At 41.5% G+C, this 17,685-nt stretch overlaps 1 protein-coding gene across 1 annotated transcript in view; it reads left to right on the top strand.

The window, feature by feature from the left end:
* scfd2 (sec1 family domain containing 2) overlaps positions 1-17,685 on the top strand; it is a 363,585-nt gene that overhangs the window by 283,948 nt on the left and 61,952 nt on the right. The window contains exon 6 of the mRNA XM_041198895.1: positions 14,135-14,280. Within this exon, the coding sequence (XP_041054829.1) occupies positions 14,135-14,280 (146 nt within the window). The remainder of the gene's footprint in view (positions 1-14,134; positions 14,281-17,685) is intronic.

The following is a 17,685-nucleotide window of genomic DNA, read 5'->3' as shown; positions in this document are numbered from 1 at the left end:
GAGATATTGAAAATTATTGCCAGCACCCCTGCTATCTCCTCCCTTCCCTCACTCAACAGCCTGGGATACATTTAATCCGAGCCTGGAGATTTATTTACTTTTAAACCTGCCAGACCACTTAGAACTTCCTCCCTTTCTATGCTAATTTCTTTAATTATATCACAGTCCTTCTTCCTGATTTTCATACCCACATCGTTCCTCTCACTTGTGAACACCAACACAAAGTATTCACTTAGAATCCTACCTACGTCTTCCGGCTTCACACGCAAATTACCTTTATGGTCCTCAATGGGCTCTACTCTTTCCCTAGTTATCCTCTTACTCTTAATGTATTTGTGAAATAACTTTGGATTTTCCTTTTTTTTACCTGCCAATGCTTTTTCATGCCACCTTTTTGCCCTCCTAATTTACTTTTTAAGTTCCCCCTACACATTCTATACTCCTCTCAGGCTTCCGCTGTTTTGAGCCCTCGGTATCTGCCTTAATCCTCCCTTTTTCTCGTTATCCAATCCTTTATATCCCTTGACATCCAGGGTTCCCTGGATTTGTTGGTCCCACCCTTTGTCTTTACTGGAATATGTTGGCCCTGTACTCTCCCTATTTCTTTCTTGAATGAGTCCCACTGCTCTGACGCAGATTTACCTAAAAGTAGCTGCTCCCAGTCCACTCTGACCACTTCCTGCTGTAGCATTCCAAAATATTATGTAGTTTATTACATTCAGAAGGGATCAGATGCATGTTGTATTCTGGAAGCTGTGCACAAATTTCTTGCACAGTAACATTGATGATTTGTGACAGTCTAGTCTGTTATCTAGTTAAATTTTTCATTCAACTGATCAAGTGACAGTGCTGGGAAATACCATAATCTGAAGCTTGACAGTTGCAAACCTTCAAAGGACCGCATTATTAGACACATTTCAAGAAACTTTCTTGTGAAGTTAGTTATGTTTTATATCTTTATTATATTAGAACCCTTAAGTACCAAGTCCTTATAGCTGAGTTTGAAAATAAGATGACCACCAAAAGTACTTGACGGATGTTGTTGGCTACTCTTCCCCTTGCTTTTGATTGATGACTGCTTATTCTTGATTAGTCGTTTACCAACCTCTTGATTCATGGATTTTGTTCCCACTTGCTACTTGCTTTTTGTTAGATTCAACACCGCCTCAGGCTCAATTTATTGTTTTACAAATATGATATTTGAGAAAATCAAGTATAAACATGACACATTTCTCTTATCAGGCATGATAGGTATAGGTATGTGATATATTTTTATAGATATGGATTCCTGCATTTATAATCTTCCATAACTTTGGTTTTGATAAATTGGATCATGCACTGTTTTATAATGATAGAAACATCATGCCATGTTACACACAGTATATTCTGTTATGTTGAAGCTTTATATGTTTAAGGCCACAAAGTCTAATTTTTGTTAAACAGCACACCGGTCAGAATCCTGGATTCGTTTCCCTTTTTTAAAAAACTTGTGGTTGGTAAGGTCAAAGTAGAGTCTATAGACACTCAATTCCAAGAATTTCTCTATACATTACAAATTACTGCATTTTTTTGGTTTGCAGTTTTTTTTAAAAAATCTGTGACACAAATTTGAGTGTGATATTTGCAGTGTGCTTTTTTATGTTAGTAGGATATCTCCCATGGTAGTGTTAATGGCAAGTCAAATGCTGGAGCACTTTATAAGAAAAGGGGTGTTCTGCATTGCTATGCACAATGTATTATTTTACTAATGTGAAGTTGTCTCTCCTTAAAGCTCCAAAACCTAATTCTTAAGTAAACAGAGGCTGAGGTCATTCAGTGTTTAATTGTTATTTGGCCAGGTATGTTCATTGTGTGGAATCGGTCACTTTCAAGTTGGAAGTTAGAAGTACTCAATATTTTAAGATTGTTTTGCACTTGTAACACATGGTTTCTTTTGCTCGCTTCATTTTTTGTATAGGTGGGGGTAATTTTTATTATACATAGATACATAGTCCACCTAGATTCTCCTTCTCCTTGAAGTTTTAGTTGAAAGTGCCTACAACAGCACATGTTCAAAATCCAAACTTTTTAGACAGTCTATTTGACTTGTGTGAAAAATGGCACACTTTTTCAAAGCCTGACAGTTATTTTATTTAATCTAAATGAGTATTTGAACTAGGTGAGTGTAAATGTTTGAGGAACATTTAACCTCTGGGGCAGGGAAATTGATTTGCAACTTGACTGATTATTTCTTTGTGGCATTTCTCACAGAGCAGTGAATTGAAAAGCCATTCAAGAGAAATCAAACCTATTACTACACAGCTTTAAACTTTCTGTATACAATTTAATTTTCCACAGTTTAATTTAACTGCTGTTTATTCATTCTGAAGGGTAACAGCCAAAGGAAATTGCATCAAGATCATCTAAAAAACAAACTAAAACTTACTTTTGTTTCTTCAGTAATAAGTATCATCTTCACCAACATTTAAAGGGATTTTTAATATTGGTTGGTGGGTTTTAGTTTGGATGTAACTTGAGCATCAAAATTAAGAAATTTATTATTAACTGTGATGTTTTAAGCTCATAAAATGAACTAAACATTTCAGACACTTTGCTGGGGTGAAAAATGTTTGAATGTAGTGTAGCTTCCTCCACACCCCAATGATATCCCTTATCCTCAGTCTCTGAACTAAACCAGTATGACTTACACGAGTCACCTTTACCCTTCTGAGGTAGTAACTAATAATGAACTGGATAAAAACCCAACTTGCATTTAGAGAGCACCTTTAACGTGGTAAAATGTTCCACGGTGATTCACAGGAGCATAATCAGACAGATTAACACAGCGATAGACGGATGCTGGTGCAGATGCAAGCATCCTTCCACTTTGCAAACTGAAATGTATGTACCCACAGAAATGGCAAGTGATTGCAGAATCACAGAATTGTTATGGTGCAGAAGGAGGCCAATTGACCCATTGTGATGATTCAACCGACCAATGCCAAACTCACTGTGTACAATAGCTGAGGTCCCTGGAATCCATTATACTCAAGTGTCACTGCAACATCTCGCCCTGGTCACCTCAGACATTTTATGCTGTGGACACCATGAGTCCAGTGATCACCGCATGTAGGGACCTGCCCTTGGTCAGCATCCATGGTATCGTCGAGACAATGACAAGACAAAGACCACAAGGAGCACTTTTAGAAACCCCATGCTTACACCGGAAAAAGATCACTTAACTGCAATGCAGATGATCAGCCAACGGGCAATGTGGCACAGCTGGAACAGAATATGTATACCCATCCCGAACTTGTACACTTCATTGTGCTGTGGAACCAATGCAGAATTACTATAGGACAGACAACCCTCTCCAGTTATCACTCATCGATACTCCCAGGAGTACAAGATGCATTCATTGAAAACAGGGAAGATAAAAGATTTCCTCAACCGGCATGCAGATAACAAATTAACCAGCCTGAAATAATAGCAAAATATTGCAGATGCTGGAACTTTGAAATAAAAACAGAAAATGCTAGAAAACCTCAGCAGGCCTAGCAGCATCTGTGGAGAGAGAAACAGAGTTAACGTTTTGAGTTGAATATGACTCTTCAGACCTGGAGAGAGGTAGGAAATGATGGATTTTATGCTCTTGCAAAAGGAGGGAGGGGTAGCTGGAGCTACAGAGAAGGTCAGGGATAGGTTAGGGGACAGGAGAAATTAAATGACAAAAATGTCATGGAACTCAAGGTGAAGGGAGTGGTAATGGTAGTATAAAAGACTACAGCATTGGGTCAGAGTAGGTGTTAATAGCAGAAAAAAGATCAGTGCTGTCTGAACCATAGAACACTACAGCACAGAAAACAGGCCATTCGGCCCTTCTAGTCTGTGCCGAAATATTATTCCGCTAGTCCCATTGACCTGCACCTAGTCCATAACCCTCCAGACCTCTCCCATCCATGTATCTATCTCATTTATTCTTAAAACTTAAGAGCGAGCCTGCATTTACCACGTCAGGTGGTAGCTTGGTCCACACTCTCACCACTCTCTGTGTGAAGAAGTTCCCCCTAATGTTCCCCCTAAACCTTTCCCCTTTCACCCTAAAGCCATGGCCTCTCGTGTTTATTTCTCCTAATCTAAGTGGAAAGAGCCTACTCGCATTTACTCTGTCTATACCCTTCATAATTTTGTAAACTTCTATCATATCTCCCCTCATTCTTCTATGCTCCAAGGAATAAAGTCCTAACCTGTTTAATCTTTCCCTGTAACTCAACTCCTTAAGACGCGGCAACATCATAGTAAATCTTCTCTGCACTCTCTCAATCTTACTGATATCCTTCCTGTAGTTAGGCGACCAGAACTGCACACAATACTCCAAAGTTGGCCTCACCAATGTCTTATACAACCTCACCATAACATCCCAACTCCTATACTCAATACTTTGATTTATGAAGGCCAGTATGCCAAAAGCTTTCTTTACAACCTTGTCTACCTGTGATGCCACTTTCAGGGAACTATGTATCTGAACTCCCAGATCCTTTTGTTCCTCCGCACTCCTCAGTGCCCTACCATTTACTGTGTATGTCCTACCTTGGTTTGACCTTCCAAAATGTAACACCTCACACTTTTCCGCATTAAATTCCATCTGCCATTTTCTGGCCCATTTTTCCAGTTGATCCAGATCTCTCTGCAAGCTTTGAAAGCCTTCCTCGCTGTCCACAACGCCTCCAATCTTAATGTCATCAGCAAACTTGCTGATCCAATTCACCACATTATCATCCAAATCATTGATATAGACAACAAACAACAATGGTCCCAGCACAAATCCCTGAGGCACACCACTAGTCACAGACCTCCAGTCTGAGAAGCAATCATCCACTACTACTCTCTGTCTTCTCCCGCACAGCCAATTTCGAATCCAGTTTACAACCTCTCCATAGATACCAAGTGTCTGAACCTATGAACTAACCTCCCATGTGGGACCTTGTCAAAGGCCTTACTAAAGTCCATGTAGACAACATCCACAGCCTTCCTTCATCTACTTTCTTGGTAACCTCCTCGAAAAACTCTACAAGGATCGTTAAACACGACCTACCACGCACATCCTTAATTAGCCCTTGGCTGTCCAAATAATTATATATCCGATCTCTCAGAACACCTTCCAATAATTTACCTACTACTGATGTCAGGATCACTGGCCTGTAATTACCTGGTTTACTTTTGGAGCCTTTTTTAAACAACGGAACAACATGAGCTACCCTCCAATCCTCCGGCACCTCACCCGTGGCTAAGGACATTTTAAATATTTCTGCCAGGGCCCCTGCAATTTCTACACTAGTCTCCCTCAAGGTCCAAGGGAATATCATGTCAGGCCCGGGGGATTTATCAACCTATATTCGCTGTAAGGCAGCAAGCACCTCCTGCTCTTTAATCTCTATATGTTCCATGAAACTACTGCTTGTTTCCCTTCCTTCCTTATACACAATGCCAGTCTCCTGAGTAAATACTGATGCAAAAAATCTGTTTAAGATCTCCCCCATCTCATGAGGCTCCACACATAGACGACCACTCTGATCTTCAAGGGGACCAATTGTGTCCCTTACTATCCTTTTACTCTGAATATAGTTGTAAAAACCCTTCAGGTTTACCTTCACATTATCTGCCAAAGCAACCTCATGTCTTTTTTTTGCCTTCCTGATTTCCTTTTTTAGTATTTTCTTACATTTCCTATACTCTACAAGTACCTCATTTGCTTCTTGTTGCCTATACCTGCTATACACCTCTCTCTTCTTCTTAACCGGATCGCCAATATCCCTTGAAAACCAAGGTTCCCTATGCCTGTTAACTTTGCCTTTAATCCTGACAGGAACATGCAAATTCTGCACTCTCAAAATTTCGCCTTTGAATGCCTTCCACTTACTGAACACGTCCCTGCCAGGAAACAACTTATGCCAATCCACTCTTCCTAGATCCTTTCTCATTTCCACAAAATTGGCCTTTCTCCAATTTAGAATCTCAACTTGAGGACCAGACCGATCCTTATCCATAATTAGCTTAAAACTAATGACATTGTGGTCAGTGGACCCAAAATGTTCACCTACACATACTCCTTTCACCTGACCTGTCTGGTTCCCTAATAGGCGATCAAGTATTGCATCCTGTCTCGTTGGTACCTCTATATATTGATTTAGAAAACATTTGATGAACTCCAAGCCATCCAGCCCTTTTACAGTATGGGAGTCCCAGTCAAAATGTGGAAAGTTAAAATCTCCTACTATCACAACTTTCTGTTTCTTACATCAGTCTGCTATCTCTCTACAGATATGCTCCTCCAATTCTTTCTGAAAGGAAAGACATGAGACCAAGATACAGAATGGCACTTGGGGGTGGTTGGGAATTCAAAATGGAGAATAAAATCCTTCCCTGGGATTGAGGACAACGGGGAGGGAAATCCTACCCACTAAGAGCTGCTGCCAATCAGAGGCCAGCAGTGCTCCATTACAGGTAGTGCCACTGGGTCACAGTGAGGGGGCTGTGGAAGGGGATGCCAGAGGCAACTTCAGGGGCGTGGCTTTTGCAGCCACACCTGTACCCAAAACCGGATCCCTCGATTGGGCACTGCATGCCTTTGAAAGACAGGCTCCTGGGTTTGCCAGGCAGCCTCCTGGGAGTATGCAAAAGCCTTGCCCCTCATATTTTCAATTACCCCTGCCACGGGGGGATATTTGGTGTCAAGTGGCTCAATAATGAGCCTAAATGACAACCCCCATGAGAAGGCAAGTTTCCCCAATGAGCATGTTCCCAACATCAACTTAATTGCGGGAGATTTCCCACTGATGCTGACGTGCAGCCTCTCTAGTGATTAAGTGGACCTGGCAAGCATGTTTCCCTTCATAACAGGGCTGAATTTAATCCTAAGTGTGAGTTAGGATATGAACAGGAGAGTTTGGAACTCAAGTTTATGTGATGTGGAGGATTAGAGATGGACTAGGAGAGCAGTGGAGTACTCAAGTTTTGAGGCAACTGAAACATGAATGAGACTTTCAGCATCAGATAGGGTGAAGCAGGGGCAAAGATGAGCAATGTTGCAGAGGCGGCAATAGGCATTACCAGAGAAAAGCAGTTTCATGTTCAGCTATTCTATATATATATATATATATATATGTATATATAACTATATGTAAAATGTATAGTATATGTATAAAATATTGCTGCCTTCTAGACAATAGAATGTAATCAAACCATTCTTATCTCAGCTTGAAACACAAAGAAATATCAGAACTGTCTCTATTATACAAGGCTGTATTGAAATTATAACTCAATTATTTGTCATCTCAGTCAATTGCTGCTTTTCATAAGTAATATTACCTACTTTCACTGAGATATCGGCTAGAAATGTAATTTCAAAAATGAAGTACTCTTGACAGGTGTATTATGGAGTAACAAAGGGAGGTTCCCAACACTTGAGTGATACAAGGCTGAATGGTATTTTAAGAATGCATTGTGATTCCATTAATCTGATTCTGGGCTGTGGAAATTAATTTGAAAGTGCTTTTAAGTATCATCTATCATTCAACTGAACATCAAGTGCTCAGCATGAGTGCTTATTAACTCAGTCAGCCACAAGCCAGCTTACCAGGTATGTCTACCTGCAGACTATTTAAATATTTAGTACTTTCCAGAACAACTAACTCTTCAATGCCTCAGTGACACAATGATGATAGTAACTGCAGACAGGCTTGACAAACCAGCCCCAGTTTGCAAATCTAGGCAATGATAACACAACTGGCAGATGTGAAGCATGTGGTGAAATGTGATGTAAAGTGACAGTAGCTGTCTAAAGGTACTTTTGCATTGCCAGTCCTTTAATTTGGATTGCAAGAGAGTGACTCCTGAAGATCCTTATCCAGACTGCAAAATTGCAGCCCCACTGGCATTCCACAATCTGAACTAACCAAGTACCATTATAAAAAGCATCTGAAGAGTTATAGTTCAGTAAATGGAAGATATTTTGCTTGTTCTATTATTTTATGGAATTTCACAGAATGATGTGTCTTCATTTTACTGTTTGAAGTTTTCCACGGTAATCTTAAATTAAATTCAATGTTATCACATTCTGTAAGTTACATTTAGTGATGTACAGTTTAGGATTGTTTGTCTCCTAGTTCTGTCTATTTCTCTTCAAGTGTAGAGCAAATTCTTTATTGTTTTTGTTCTTGCTGCATGCAACTTCTATGATATTCATGAGAGTTAAAAAGAAGTCTCCCCGTCACTGTCATAGAACTAAAAAAGCTTACAACACAAAAGGGGGCCGTTCTGGAACCCAGCATGTAATGTGACGGATTCTTTGCTAAGGCAATTCAAATCCCATGGCCTGCTCTCCTCATTTCCATTCCTCCTGGATCTTTCCTCAGAAGATGAGCAGCTGGATCCTATTCTCACCTTAACCTCACAACTCGCTTTCCGGTATGGATTATTGGTTAGCAATCTTGAGCAGGAACCCTGGCTTTATTTTGCCACTTCCTAACCCAGGAACAGTGAGGCCAGCTGTGGCACCACTACTCTTTCAAATTGCAAACAGCTACAAAAAATCATTATCATCTTAGTGAAGGAAAGCTTTGTTTGGAGCAGTAACTGGGCCCGATAGTACAGTTAAGTACATGAATAGCCACTTTTAAAATTATGAGATCAATTAATCACAGGCTGATAGTTTTCCTCCTTTTAACATTTAGGTCCATAACTTGTCCAAGAAGAGCTTAGCTGCTGAATTGGCAGCATCACTGAATGATGGAATAAGGATAACTGATGTTGGAAATGGAAGTATCACAGTTATGGGTTAAAATTTGCTGTTCCATGTCAGCCATGGCTCAGTAAGTAGCACCCTCACTTCCAAGTCAGAAGGTTGTGCGTTCAAGTCACACTCCAGGACTCAAGCACAGAATTTAAGGCTGACGCTCCAGTGCAGTACTGAGGGAGTGCTGCAGTGTCAGAGGTGCCATCTTTCAGATGTCAAACTGAGGCCCCATCTGCCCTTATCAGGTGCATGTAAAAGATCACATTGTAATATTCTGAAGAAGAGCACTGGAGTTATTCCCAGTGTCCTGGCCAATATTTATCCCTCAATTAACATCACAAAGACAGATTATCAGTGCATAGATTGGCTGCTCTGTTTTCTACACTACAACAGTGTAGTGTTCTTTAAAATTACTTCATTGGCTATAAATCGTTTGGGATTACATGAGGAATGCAAAACAAATTTCCTCCTTGAGTTAGCAAACGCTCTCCATTTAGTAAACTGTGGGTCAGATGGGGCAAATTGCCCTCCATTCTCTCTTTCAGAAGAAAAGAAAGACTTGCATTTATGTAGCACCTTACACAACCATATTTTCACATATACGGTTTGAGTGATCCACTGGGGAAAATTGGCTGCACTTTGGTACCTGTCAAATAACACAATTATGCCTTCGGAGTCCTGCCCAGGCCCCCCCAGACAGACAAGGCCCAGCAAACTGAACAGACTGATCCAACAGAGGCACCAGTCTGACTAGCCCCTTGCCTCATCCATGCAACATTTGCTTTTTATATACTGAAGAATGTTTTAAAGTTGAAAAGTACTGTATATATAGTGTTTCCTCTATCCTATAAACCAATTGGAGAAAGCCAATTCAAAAAATAAAGATATGCTTTTCTGTGCAAACTTCCAATGGATTAAAAGAAAAGTGAAGGCACAACATGGAAGAGTAGTGTTCAGAAGTAAGCTTAATGTGACTCTCCCACATCCATAGTGAAGTGGAGGTGCCATGAGAATGGTGTGCTTCCACTCAGCCCCCTATCAATAAGTCTGTCTCACCCTAGAAAAAAAGGTGAGCTCACTGTGCTGGAATCACAACTATAAATCTATTTCCTCTGACACTGTGGTATAAAGTGTCAGTCCACTGCATCGCCACACGCCCTAACAATATGTTTTTTCCTGATGAACTGTACTGTGTGTTTTATACTGAATAGCTGGCATTGAGTTTAATACTGTAATCCGGACTCAAAGTGCTATTTGCATTCTTGTGATCTGTGACTTCATCATCATTGTTCAGTCAAATATTAGCCTCCTAATTTACCATCAGCTACCACCCTGGACACTTTTGGGGTAATTTTAACATGGGTGAGTGAGTGCGATTGGGTGTGGGTGAGTACTAAATCCATGAAAAGTGCAAGTACATCAGAAATCCCACTCCAACTCACCAACATCCTCATTTCACTCCAGCGCTTCAGGCTGTGTGTGCGCAACCGCCTTGGGAAAGACAGATTGTCAATTTCAGTTTGTTAGTCGCTCAGTTAGAACGACATTAATGTGGGATTTGCAATCTAACTTTGGGTTTCCCAGGCTTTCTAAAACTCGCCAGTGAAATCAAGGTGAGAACACTGTGGCAACTCCACGAGCTAAAGCAATTGCATGGAAATATCCCAATAATTACTCAGTAGTCACAGCTACTTTTCTATTTGCTTGTGTGAAGGGTTTATTCACAATACTTGTGCTGGGAGATAACTTTACACACTTCGGTTATACTGTCTACCCATTAAAGGTTTGGAGGTCTGATCTGCATTTCGGAGCTCTGATCTATCAGACCAGTGTAAGTGCCACCTACTTTCTGTTACTTTGGTTCTCGGATGAGGATTGAGATGTCAGCAGGAACAGCAGCAGCAACTGTCCGCTGCTGATAGACCTGCAGTTCCACAGGAGAGAGGAGATAACTTGCAGGAGGGCATAACGGCACACAGGATCTACAGGTAGAGGATGAGTTTCCTCGACATTTTAGAACACCAGTGTCTCAGGAGGCTTGGCGTAGAATCAGACAATTGCAGCCTGCTGGAACAAGACCCGTTGTCGTTTGGACCTGGTGGCTACACTTTGATAGTGGTTATCAAAGTCACCTCCACACTTAATATTTTTGCTACTAGGTCCTTCCAGGGCTCATCTGGAGACTTGCTGGACCTCACTGTTGGTGGCTCACACAAATGCATAAGACAGAAGACAAACTGAGCCACAACTCCTACATTTTAAAAAAAAGTAAAACACTTAAAAGGAAACCTGGTCCAATAACTGATTAATAAAATTAGTCCACATATTGTACTTAGGCATGCTATGCCATCATTTTTTAATGTCATGGTGTGTGTTTTAGCATTGAGAAAAGTTAGTCTCTCTTGCAATCCTCTGTCACTCAGCTGCTCCAGTACCAAACCTTCCAATTAGATTTTACATGGATTCTATGGCATTGAACTTGAGCATGACAAAATCAGTTTGTTTTCATAGTTTATATACAAATTATTTTGGGCAGAGAACTGTGGGTTGTTATAGCTGCCTTCCCACACTTCCTGGGGTTGGGAAGGTTGAGGAATGAAAGTCTCTGAAGAACTTTCTAATTGAATGTGACCATGATTTGTTGACACCAAATTATTTATGTTTACACATTTATATCAGAGATAAACAGAAACAGTAAGATTCTGATAAGTGGACAGAAATACATTTTTGGGAAGTGATTGTTAAATATTCATGTAAAGTCATTTAATTATTAGCACAATTTATTTTTGGAACTGTGTAAAAACATTTTCATCTTTGTTTTGAGTGTAGGTTACATACCTGCCTGTATGAAGCAATTGTAGTAGTACAGGTAACTTCAATAATGTGCTCACCAAATGCGAAGTCAGTGTAGGGAATTAGAATGCACTTCCATTTTTGGCACCCAGTGTCACTATCAGGCACTCTTTGGTCATGTGTAGCACAGAACGAATGCAGAGACAAATTGCACTTCACCTAAGCAATGGGCTCAAGTAGAACACCTAATACTGCACAATGTAAATATTCCCACGCCCCTCATAAAACACTGTGGGGCCTCTGATTTTGAGATTGCTCATGTTCCACCAAAATCATGGGTAGTTTTTTTCTAAGTCATGGTGCAACATTAAAATGTCACGCCAAACCTGTGTAATCACAGAATAGCGAGCCCCACAGCATTACTGATTTACAGCAAAGCCTGTCACAACTAAATCCCAGTAGCAACTTACATTTATATGCATTTGATGTAGTAAAAGGTCCCAAAACACTTCAGAGGAGCATTATCAAGCAGCATTTGGCACTGAGCTATAAAGGAGACATTAAGACCAGAAGAGGTAGATTTTAAGGAACTTCTTTAAGGAGGGAGTGCCAGAGCGTAGAGCCTAAACAGCTGAAGACATGGCCACCAGTGGTGGAGTGATTAAAATTGGGGGTGCTCAAGAGGCCAGAATTGGAGGAGTGTTGATATCTTGAAGGGCTAGGCTAAATTACAAAGAAAGAGGGGCAAGGCCATGAAGGATATGAAAACAAAGATGAGAATTTTAAAATCCAGGCTTTGCCACACCAGAGCCAATGTAGGTCAGTGAGCACAGGGGTGATCTTCATGTGTGAGACACGTTGCAGTAAGGAAATGCAATAATATGACAGTAAACTTTAACATTGAGCCCCTAAGGGTTGGTACAAAGGAAGAAAGAGAGAGAATGTAACGGTGGAAATCCAAAAAAAAACCAAATTGCTAGAAATAATCAATAGTTCCAGCAGCATCTGCAAAAAGAAGCAAGTCAGGTTAATATGTAGATCCTTTGACAGAATTCAGTGCCAACATTTTTCAGTACTATTGGATCTCCCTTTGTATTGCTCACATAAATTATGTAATGTAATATATTATCAGGGCCAATGAGTTATGGCATTTGTTAAGATGAATATTGGTATTTTCAGATTTAAATTGTGCAATTATGCCTGCATTTTTCCATAGTTTTTTACGGTTATGTCTGTTTACCTGTGTAGGGAATTCATTTTATCATCTCTTTTTTGAAGTTCAGGATCCAGAAAGGAATAGTAGGACAAATGCTCCAGGTGGTTGGAAGATTTTTAGAAGGGGTGATCATGTAGTTCAGTAATATTGAGAAGGGGATCCAAAGGTTTGGGAGCCAGGAATGAGAAGTGTTGGTGAGAGGTTCCTTGATCCTGGGAATGGTAGATTGTCTCTGAGGTTTTGTGAGTTGTATGATGGAGGGGGTTCTGAGTGCTTCACTGGTGCAAAAATGTGTGGGAACATGGGAAATGACACGGTGCTAGGTGTTGGAGTACTTGGAGGGGATCTGGGGTGGTTTCGCTCTGTGAAAGAGGGTCTGAAAGTAATGGACGTGGATGGTGGAGTTTGGGAACAAATTGTAGTGTACTGGGCTCCAGCAGCATTGGGTACTCAACTAGGGAAAGAGTGCAGCGATTTGGGATCATTGGTATGAAGTTCACAGAATTTGGCACAATGGCAGTTGCCATGTGGAATTACCGGGTGGGAGAGTGTGATCTTCAGAATGATTGGGGAGAAAGATGCCTGAGTCCAGAAGGAGGAGCTGGGATGTAATTGTGTTGCAGGTGTTCTGGTATTTTGGGAGAGAGGAGGGTTAAAGGCAATGAAGGCTATAAACATTTGAGTACAAAATTATGAGGGGAATAGATAGAATAGACAGGATAAAATTGTTTCCCTTGACGAAGAATTCTAGAACCAGGGGACATAGATTTAAGATAAGTGGCAGAAGGTGTAGGGGGGACATGAGGAAGAACTTTTTTACGCAGAGTAGTGGGTGTCTGGAATTCGCTGCCCAAGTTGGCTGTAGAGGCAGAAACTCTAAACTCTTTTAAAAAATACCTGGATCTGCACCTAAAGTGCTGTAAACTGCAGGGCTACGGGTCAGGTGCAGGAAGGTGGGATTAGAAAGGACACCTCAGTGTCCTCAGGCTGGCATGGACAAGATGGGCCGAATGGCCTCCTTCTGTGCTGTAACTTTTCTATGGTTCTAACCTTCATGAATTTCCCACATCCCACCTCTACCTCACCCTTGCTCAAAGAAGGTTACCAGCACCAAACTGAGAAACCTGTCATCCCAAATGAGATTATAAGCACTGAATAGTAACTAAATCTGGGGTCTTTGTGTCCTGTAAACATCAGGATTTCATAATGCCCTATACTTACAAACTGAGCTATCGGAGTGCTTTTTGTTATAGTCTTATTGCACAAATACTGTGAAATCTGAAAGAGAGTGCATGTTGTAGGGATGCACAGGTGTGGAATTACTGAATGATATAATATTCATTTTATTTCAGGTTGTTCTTCAGCAGCTGAATTAACATTTGATAGAGCCACTGCTGTAGTGGATCAGGTATTTGAGATGCTTCAGGGCATAGCGAGAGCACGGGCGCACCTGAGGCAGTTCAAAGCATTATACAGCCCCGGTGACAGCACCCACCAGGTAAGAATAGTAAATTTAATTGAATGGTTCCTATTATGTGTCTTATGTTTGATGGAGCTTTTTTATTTATCAGGATGAAAGATGTCACGACTGCAGAATGAAACATTTGCCTTTATCTGTGTAAGCGAACCCAGGTCATATCTACCATATGATGGATGCAGAGTAAACCTCCCCAACAACAGTAACAATGGCCAGTTACAGAAATGCATTGGTATTTTCAGGAATCTAACCTCCCCCCAGATCTTTTCTTACCCATGGGTTGTTAGAGCAGTGTTGGTTGTTAAAATTAAGGCGACAATGTGAATTTTCTTTGTCTGGATCACCTAGCCTTCTGACCTCTAAGTCAAAGCTCTAGCATGTCTACACTGTGAATTCATCCCCATTAAGAACTGAGAATAGTCCAACTTTATTTCACCTTGGATATTTACGCCCAGCAGAAGTTACCCTTATTGGCATTAGTCTATGCCAAATTAGGCAAAGAACCAAAGAATGTCACACTGATATCATAGAGGATACTTCTTTGAGATTATTTACATAAGAACATAAGAAACAGGAGCAGGAGTAGGCCATTCAGCCCCTCAAGCCTGCCCCGCTATTCAATAAGATCATGGCTGATCTGCTCCAGGCCTCAACTCCTCTTTTGTGCCAGCTCCTAATACCCCTCAACTCCCCAATATTTCAAAAATCTATCTATCTCCTCTTTAAATACTTTCAGTGATCTAGCGTCCACAACTCTCTGGGGTAGAGAATTCTAGACTTTCACTACCCTCTGAGAGAAGGAATTCCTTTGCATCTCAGTTTTAAATGAGTGCCCCCTTATTCTGTAACTATGTCCCCTAGTTCGAGATTCCCCCACTAGTAGAAATATCTTCTCAACATCTACCCTGTCAAGCCCCCTCAGAATCTTCCTCGTTTCAATAAGATCGCCCCTCATTCTTCTAAACTCTAATGAATAAAGGTCTAACCTGTTTAACCAATCTTGATAAGTCACCCCCTTCATCACAAGAATCAGCCTAGTGAATCTCTTGAACTGCCTCCAATGCCAGTATATTCTTTCTTAAGAAACAAAACTGTACACAGTACTGCAGGTGCAGCCTCACCAACACCCTGCAAAGTTGTAACAAGACTTCTCAATTTGTAAACTCCAACCACTTAGCAATACAGGCCAAAATTCCATTTGCCTTCTTACTGCTGACTTGCTGCACCTGCATGCTAACTTCTTCTCGTTTTCTTTTTGATTTTTTAAACTTCCTTTCAATTGAACCCTTCCCCCCGCCAACTAATTAGTTTAAAGTTCTATCCACAATCATAGTTATACGATTTGCCAGGACACTGGCCCAGCATGGTTCAAATGAAGCCTGTCCCAATGGAACAGCTCTCTCCTTCCCCAGTACTGGTGTCAGTGCCCCATGAATTGGAACCCATTTCACCCACACCAATCCTTGAGCCCCGCAATTACCTCTCTAATTTTATTTGCCCTACGCTAATTTGCACCTGGCCCAGGTAATAATCCAGAGATTATTACCTTTGTGGTTCTGCTTTTTAATTTAGCCCCGAGCTGCCCATAGTCTCTCAGCAGAACCTCCTTCCTAGTCCTACCTATGTCATTGGTACCTACCTGGATCATGACAGCTGGATCCTTCCCCTCCCATGCCAAGTTCCTCTCCAGCCCAGAAGCAATGTCCTTAACCTTGGCACCAGGTAGGCAACACAGTCTTTGGGATTCTCTGTCTTTGCTGCAGAGAACAGTATCTATTCCCCTAACTATGCTATCCCCTATTACTACTACATTTCTCTTTTCTCCCTTCACTTGAATAGCGCTCTGTATCACGGTGCTGTGGTCAGTTCGCTCATCCTCCTTGCAGTCTGTGCTGTCGTCCACACTGGGAACAAGAACCTCGTACCTATTGGATAAGGACACTGGCTGAGGCTCCTCCAAAGCTAAATCCTGGATCCCCATACCTGCCTCCCTCACAGTCTCACCCTCATATCTGACCATGGTCCAAATTTGATGTAATTAATCTAAGGGGTGTAACTGCCTCCTGAAACACAACGTCCAGGTAACTCTCCCCATCCCTGATGTGCCACAGTGTCCGCAGCTCGTACGCCTGCTCCTCAACTCTGAACCGAAGTTCCTGGAGCATCCAACACTTGCTGCAGATGTGGTCACCGTGGATCCACCAGTGTCCACCAGCTCCCACATACTAAAACTGCAACACATCACCTGCCCAGCCATCTCTATTCTATTTAATTAATTAATTTGGATGTTCAGTATTTTAAAAGTGAATTTCTTAATTGCACTCTTCAGCTGTAACAATGGCTCCTGATTTAAACCACTTGGCCAATCAAAAGAGACATGGAAGAGATACCCACCAATCACTTACCTGTTTTCCTTTGATGTCACATTTCAGCTCTGACAGGTCGAAACAGATTGAAGAGGCTCTCTGCCGTCAGTTTTTATCTCCCGCTTCCGCTGCCCTTCTCATGCAGGTCCGCTTGCCGTGTGGCCTTACAAAACCAATATATTGGGCACAATTTTGCCCTTGGCTGGCAGAAAGGCAGCCGACTCCTGCCGCCGAAATGGGGGTCGCTGCCATTTTGAGTGGGCGGGCCAATTAAGGTCCGCCCAGCGGCCTGCCCGACAGGAAGCGCTATGCATTTCCTGTGCGATGGGGGGAGGGAATCCCCAACTGGCAAAGTGCTGTCTCAGGGAGTTTACTGACAGGTAAGAAAAGTCAAAAAATAGAGAAATATTAAAATTATTAACATGTCCCCCTCGTGTGACAATGTCACACGAGATGGGACATTTTAATAAGAAGCACATAAAGTTTATTAAATTTTTAAAAAACGGACATGAAACTTCATCCCGCCAGTGGATGAAGTTTCATGAATAATCTGGAGCCCTCTGGGGCTCTTGGCCGGCCCGCCAGACTTAAGCTTGGACAGGTAGGGTCTTTAATAAGGTTAATTAGTCTGCCAATGGCCTTAATTGGCCATTGACAGGTCGGCGGGCGGACAGCTGATTTCGCTGTCCGCCTGCCTTCCTGAAGATTTAAGTGGATCGGGATGACGTGCGGAGTTCCTCCCGACATCATCCTGCGTCATTTTCCCCTCGGTGAGCGGGCCCCGCCCCCAAATTGCCAAGGGGAAAATCCTTCAGATTGTCTCTTTTGGGAATGTTTGCTGCTTCATGCTGGATAACTAAAATTTAAAAAGAATACATTTCTCTGCACTTGCCAATTCTAATTGAGCTTAAAAGTTCAAGAATTGTTCTTAATGACGGTGTTCATATTCTCCCAATCAAGATTAGTTGCATGAGTGAAACATCAGACAAAATTAAAGAAATTGGTCAGATTAGAGCACAGTAGCTCTTGTGAAAAACATTTACACAATCATTGCTGTGAC

The sequence above is a fragment of the Carcharodon carcharias genome, chromosome 1 (genome assembly GCF_017639515.1).
Source record: "Carcharodon carcharias isolate sCarCar2 chromosome 1, sCarCar2.pri, whole genome shotgun sequence".
Taxonomy (NCBI): Eukaryota; Metazoa; Chordata; class Chondrichthyes; order Lamniformes; family Lamnidae; genus Carcharodon; species Carcharodon carcharias.
The sequence above is the reverse complement of the archived record's forward strand: the minus strand, read 5'-3'. Positions and strand labels throughout refer to the sequence as shown.